At 39.4% G+C, this 7,093-nt stretch overlaps 1 protein-coding gene across 1 annotated transcript in view; it reads left to right on the top strand.

Moving 5' to 3' along the window:
• Nucleotides 1–864: 864 nt before the first annotated feature.
• The window catches only part of cops8 (COP9 signalosome subunit 8), a 32,419-nt gene continuing 26,190 nt past the window's right edge, over nt 865–7,093 (top strand). The window contains exon 1 of the mRNA XM_061723041.1: nt 865–998. Coding sequence (XP_061579025.1) covers nt 927–998 — 72 coding nt within the window. The 5' untranslated portion in view covers nt 865–926. The remainder of the gene's footprint in view (nt 999–7,093) is intronic.

Below are 7,093 nucleotides of genomic sequence, written 5' to 3'. Positions count from 1 at the left end.
ACAAGCTAATTAGGACAATTAATTAGAAGCAGGTGTGATGATGAAGGGAAACACCTAAAACATGCTGGACAGTGTAGCCTCGAGGACCAGGGTTGGGAAACACTGCTCTATGCAATCTCAATGAATGCTGTTTCCTGAACAATACATTGTACTCAGGGCTATAAATTAACGTTTTTCTTCATCACTAACCAAGTTTGGCTGGTAGATGTTAATTGTACTAGCCGAACATACAATCACTATCAGTCAAAGTGTGTAAACTTTCTTTTCTACCAGCCAAACTGAATTTAACCTTAGCCCCTATTATTTTACTTTGAGTTAGACTGTAACCTGATGTACTACCAATCCTGATATTACACACGGCACAGATTACTTTGTAATACAGTATTTGACCCAGTCTTTACGTTTTGACCGTATAGAAACATAATTCTCGTCAGTTGTGTGAAAACCGCGCAAAGTTATGGATAAGCCCTGAATAAAGGCATTGTGGCATAAAATTGTCAAATTGGTTTAATTCACCGTTCGAATTGTTACAGATGACTTTTTAATACTGTATTTGACCCGTTCTTTGTATGTTTTGACCGTATAGAAACGTAATTCTTACCATTGTAAGAATGAGATGTACCTGCTGAAATCTACTGCCCTTACTTTATAACAACTTGTGCTTTCTATTATTTTACCTCTTTTCTAATCATTTTATTTGTTATTCATGTTTCAAGTGTGTCTTGCCGCTTTTAATGTTGATGTAAAGCACTTTGAATTACCTTGTGTTGAATTGTGCTACTGTATAAATAAACTTGTCTTGTCTTACACACTCCGGTACAGCAGGTGGCGGTATGCACCTAATAACGTTGGTTATGATCCGCCAATAAACGAGAGAAGAAGAAAAACCCCCGAAGAAGAAGCCGCAGCCGCAGCTTGGCATCATCATGCCTGCTGCTGTCACGATGGAGGAAAATTTTGATAAACTTTTAGAGCAATGCGAAGTTCAGGAACTCGAGGTGAGCAGTGAATCTTCACTCGTGTCATGTTCATGTCGGTTGGTTTGTTCTCTGTTTCTCAAGGAGCGCTCGTAATGTTGCTGAGTTAAGCCTGATTTATGGTTCCGCGTTAAATCGACGCCGTAGCCTACGGCGTAGGGTACGGCGCGCGTCGCCGCGTAACCTACGCCGTAGGCTCTGCGTTTGTGTAACGCGGAACCATAAATCAGCCTTTAGTGTAGCAGGGAGGGCTCAGAGGCTGGTATTTTTAGGATATTTAAAACATTTTAAACCCTGTATGACTAAATCAAGCATATTCGCTCCTAAATTAATCATCCCCCGTGCTAACAATGTCGTAAAAGTATTAGTACTGCGAGCATTCAGGTTTACTCACTGTTTTAACTCCAGCTATCAGGTAGCAGACCGATTAACCAGAACCAGTTTTATTTCTCTTTATAGCGGATATTTGTGGAGGTGGCATTAAAGGTTATTCTGTTTCAACTGCATATCACTAGATTCACCTTAAGATTGTTTAACTATAAATCTAGTAGTAATGAAGCATGAGCTGAGGACTGACTGGATGGTTGGTTTTCAAAGATAAATCATTTTTATTAACAGATAGCCCCTTGAGAGAATCATCTCGTTTTCGAGGGGGTCCAACATAAAACATTCAACACAGTACAAAACAGTCACATACTACATACATACTACATAAGGCTCTCACACACAAACCCACACCAGTCAAGACCTACCACACCTGAAGAGAACAAGTAAACACTGCATATAACTAGTGCTGTAACGATTCACTAATCTCACCATACGGTACGATACACGATATTGAGGTCACGATAACGATACAATATTATAGCAGTATTTTTTTAACAACCTTGAATGAGGAACATATGACTGGAAAAAATTGTCTTTTATTTGAAAGACACAAAATACAAAACAATACTGTGCGTTTGCCCTATTGTTCCAGTTTATAATGCTTTATAACTGTTTAAGTTAATTTTGAATGTTTATTAAGAAATGCCAATACCATGTTGGAATACGCCTCAAGATGGTTTCTGACAAACAAGCTTTCCTTGAATATAAATAAATCAAATTATATTCTTTTTAGAAACAAAAACAAATTTTTTCCTGAGCAGGATTTAAAGCTGCAAATTAATAATATTGAAATCCAACAAGTTTCATGTGTCAAATTTCTTGGTGTACTAGTGGATGAAAGATTGTCCTGGGGAAAACATATTGAGTATGTATGCAAAAAAAAATGATGATAATTAGAAGAGTTTCTTTCTTAGGGTGCTTTCACACCTGTGGCCCGTTTGTTTTGTTCCGATTCAGGGGCTGAATCGATACAGTTGTTCCGTTTCTCGTTCGTGGGGTTTGTGTTCACAAGGCAAACGTCTGTACCGTTTCAAAGCTGTTAACAAATTCCATGCGCTAACCAGCTGCTCTCTGATTGGTCAAATGAACGCGGAAGGAGTTTCCTCTTCCGCACCCCGGGATAAACAACACGCCCCTTTCAGCGCAGCGCAGACCGCAGCCGTTGGCTTTGGCTGATTTATGGTTCCGCGTTACACCAACGCAGAGCCTACGGCGTAGAGTACGGCGTAGGCTCTGCGTCGATTTAACGCGGAACCATAAATCAGGCTTTATCCATTCATTTATGTGCGCTCGGCGCAGAGCGGAGCCCGGCAGCGGACGAGAGGCCGCCTGCCGCAGGGTTTGCGCTGCCCGAATTGAACATTGTTTAATTTCAAACAAAGTTTAATTTGTGCTGTGCTGGGAAGACATCTCGCACGTCCAATAGGAGAGGAGTTGGTGGAGGCTGGACCGACTCCTCTCCTTGCGCCGCGGCAGCACACACACAATGAATGAATGGAGTTGTATCGGTTGCTGTGTGGATTATGTTCTCACTCCAAATAAAAAAAATGAACCGTTTCAGGTCTCGATTGGAATCGGGCCGAGACCACCTCTCCTAGGCGATCTCGGAACGCTTGTTTTGTACCGTTTCAGAGCGCGATTGCTGTGTTCACATATACCAAAACGTTCCGATCTTGAGGGGGAAACGTTCCCTGTACCGGAACAACTGCTTGAAACGGTACAGGTGTGAAAGCACCCTTAGTTAATCAGTCCTGTCTCATGATATTATATTATAGTCTAATTTATCCATACTTGACATATTGCAACATTGTTTGGGGCGCTTCTTATTCTTCGTACCTTAACCAATTATTTCTAATTCAGAAAAGATTCTTGAGAATGATTTCATATTCTACTCATCTAGCACCTTCTGCACCCTTATTTAGCAAATTTAAATTTTTATCAATTTTTTCTATTAACAAGTTTCAAACATGCCTGTTTATGTTTAAGTTCATTCATTTCAAACAAGACATTCCAAGCACTTTTCATAATTTTTTTCTGTTATCATCAGATATTCATTCTTATTCAGTTAGAGGTGGGAAGAACTTTCATTTACCTCTTTGTCGTACCTGCAGTCACCAATCCTTTATCAGATTCCATGGCCCTCAACTCTGGAACTGTTTAGATAGATCTCTTAAGTTTCATCATCCTTAAAAATGTTTAGGACCAGCTTAGTGGGGTATATTTTATATAGACAGAATTAAAGGCTATTTGTACTGAAATTAAATTGCCGTTTCATGGATATTTTTGTTTGGGTGTTTATTGTATTTTTCTTTGTTTCTTTACCTTTTCTTTTCCTTTCTATTCTTTTTCTATTGATTGATTTGTTTTGGTGATTTTGTATTGAGGGGGAGGATTTTTTATAAGCCCTTCGGGCTTCTTTTCCTCTCCTGCACAAATTATTTGTCCTTGTATGATAAAAAATGACTGTTATCACTGTGCAAATAAATACATAAATAAATAAATAAATACATGAATAAGTTTTAAAGAGAAAGCCAGGCCAACCATTTTCCACAAACTGAACTAAAAGTAAATGTCAGGTTTGCATTATGCATCTTCAGTTTCATACAAGTACGAATATTTTGCCACAAACTGAATAATTTCTCTCATGTATGATTTGACTCTTTTCTTTTCCAGAAATTTAACAATTAAAGTTAAATAAATGAATAAAAGTAAGGGCAGCACGGTGGCTTAGTGGTTAGCACTGTTGCCTCACAGCAAGAAGGTTCCCGGTTCGACTCCCAGGCCCAGCAGGGCCTTTCTGTGTGGAGTTTGCATGTTCTCCCCGTGCTTGCGTGGGTTTCCTCCCACAGTCCAAAAACATGCGTAGTAGGTTAATTGATTATTCTAAAATTGCCCGTAGGTGTGAGCGTGACTGTGCAGGGTTTGTGTGTATATATGTGGCCCTGTGATGGACTGGTGACCTGTCCAGGGTGAACCTGCCTCTCACCTGAAATGAGCTGGGATAGACTCCAGCAGACCCCCGTGACCCTGAAGGATAAAGCGGGTATAGATAATGGATGGAAGATAATGGATGAATAAAAGTAAATAAATACATACAATTTTACATTATAAAAAAGATGGATTCATGCTCACCTTATAAGTAAGTAAGTAAGTAAGTAAACTTTATTTGTAGAGCGCTCTTCACAGACCATGGTCACAGAGCGCTTCACAGTTAAAATAAAAACACAGTTAAGGGATACATACAAATTTAAGATTAAAAAGGCCAAGACAACACATTTACAATCATAACAGCCCCAAGATAATTAGGCAAAAGCCTGCACAAATAAAAAGGTCTTTAGTTGCCTTTTGAAGCAGTCAACAGACTCCATGGAACGCAGAGAGACTGGAAGATCGTTCCAAAGTCTGGGAGCAACGGCCTGGAAGGATCGGTCTCCTCTGGTCCGGAAGCGAGTACGAGGAGCCATCAGCAGATTCTGATCCACAGACCTCAGAGCCCGAGCTGGGGTGTAGGGCTGGATCAGATCGCTGATGTAAGGTGGAGCCTGACCATGCAAAGCTCTGAAAGTTAAAACCAGAATTTTAAAATTTACCCTAGAGGAAACTGGCAGCCAATGAAGAGCTTTGAGAATAGGGGTTATGTGTGACCTCCTATTAGCGCAGGCCAGAATTCTTGCTGCGGAATTCTGCACTAGCTGCAGGCGAGACAGCTCCTTCTTGTTTAGACAAGAGAATAAACTGTTACAGTAGTCCAAACGCGAGGACACAAATGCGTGAATGACCAGCTCCAAATCCTTTTGCGACAACATTTTCCTGAGTTTCGAAATATTCCTCAGATGAAAAAAGCAATTCCTTGTCAGCTGTTTGCAGTGTTGCACTAATGACATGTCTTTGTCAAATACAACACCCAGGTTTCTTAGGCTCGGTTTAACAGACTGGCCCAAATCACCCAAATACTGGTTAATCCCAGGAATGGAGGCATCAGGGGCAATAACCAGGGTTTCTGTTTTGTCTACGTTAAAGTGTAAGAGGAGATTTATTTTTGTTAAGAAGGTTATTTTGGTAATTCAGGGTTCATTATTTTATAAATATATTATTTATATTCTGATGTAAATCAGGGACTATAATGACACTAGTCAGTTTATCTGTAGTGATTAGTCTGTTTTAGATTGGGCGGAGTGGTACGGCACTAGGTGCTGTGTTGATGTTCTAAAATCCTACACTGTTGAGGGACATTAAAGTACACTGGAACTCAGCAGAAGTTGTCCCCGTGTTTATCCTACTCACCACCCCAAAAAGGTTTAATTTAATAAGGTAAGGCTTAACTCTACACCAGCCTTACATCAGTAAAAGTTCAGAGCTCAAAACCCCCAAGAGTCCCGTGATCGGGACCAAAACGGTACCAGTTTCTTCTGAGCGGAGGAAGATTTTGGTCCACGGGTCGAGGCACGGTCGACACCAATACTGCGTTACTAGTCAACACAATAGATTAATATTAATAACCCAATATCGCGATACACTTTGTCACCTCCACGACACGTATCGTGACGTTTTTGTATCGCGAAATTTCGTGGCACAATATATTGTTACACCCCTACATATAACACAGTAATAACAAGAACAACAATATTAATGTAAAAAAAAATCGGGGGGTGGTGGATTTGATCATATGGGGACAGATAATTTGTGCTGATTACAAATAATATAATATATTACAAATAATAGCAGTGACCAAAACACCTGCAGAAATACTGCAGGAATGACATAGCAGCAGTTAAATGCAGCCTTCTGTAAGCTTTAAATATCCACTGGGCTTACATCAAATACATCAAAACACAACAATAAAAAACACTTTTCTGAACTTATCAATATGACTCTGTCCTTCACAGGATAAGTAAAATGGATCACTGTAAAAACTCACAATCTTAACAAGAATATTTGTCTTGTTTCTAGTTAAAATGTCTCATTTTAGTAAAAAAAATCTCATTACACCTAAAACAAGACTCATCACTGGAAAAAACAACAATTTTCACCTGTTATAAGTAGATTTTACTGAAGAGTATCAGGGCCAGGCAGGAGAAAAATAAAAATAATATTGGAGAGGAGGAAGATTTTTTTTTTTTCATTATGCACTTTGAGAAAAAAGTCAAAATTACGTGATAAAGTTGAAAATGTTGAGAAAAAGGCGAAATTTAGACTTTTTTCCCAAAATTGTATTTCAACATTATTCTCGACATTTCAACTTTTTTCTCGAACTCTCAAATATTTTTTTCATTGAAATTATTGATCACTTATTTTTTTTTCCCCAGTGTGTGTGTGTGTGTGTGTGTGTGTGTGTGTGTGTGTGTGTGTGTGTGTGTGTGTGTGTGTGTGTGTGTGTGTGTGTGTGTGTGTGTGTGTGTGTGTGTGTGTGTGTGTGTGTGTGTGTGTGTGTGTGTGTGTGTGTGTGTGTGTGTGTGTGTGTGTGTGTGTGTGTGTGTGTGTGTGTGGATCTCACACTTTTTATGATTTAAACCGGATATATAGGCTACAATTTTTTTTTTTTTTGATCTTCTAAACTGCGGTACTTTTTACAAGGCGTGATATAACTTGTTTCCAGGAAATGTTTCTGTGATAGAGCAGGGAATCATAATCTGAGGGATGTCATGATGGCAAACCCTTCCAATAGAGCTGGAAGTGTGTGTGTGTGTGTGAGAGAGACACACAGTGACAGTCTTAAAACATTCTATTGA

Source organism: Cololabis saira, chromosome 6 (genome assembly GCF_033807715.1).
Source record: "Cololabis saira isolate AMF1-May2022 chromosome 6, fColSai1.1, whole genome shotgun sequence".
Classification (NCBI taxonomy): domain Eukaryota; kingdom Metazoa; phylum Chordata; class Actinopteri; order Beloniformes; family Belonidae; genus Cololabis; species Cololabis saira.
This window is presented reverse-complemented; position numbering and strand designations above follow the sequence as displayed.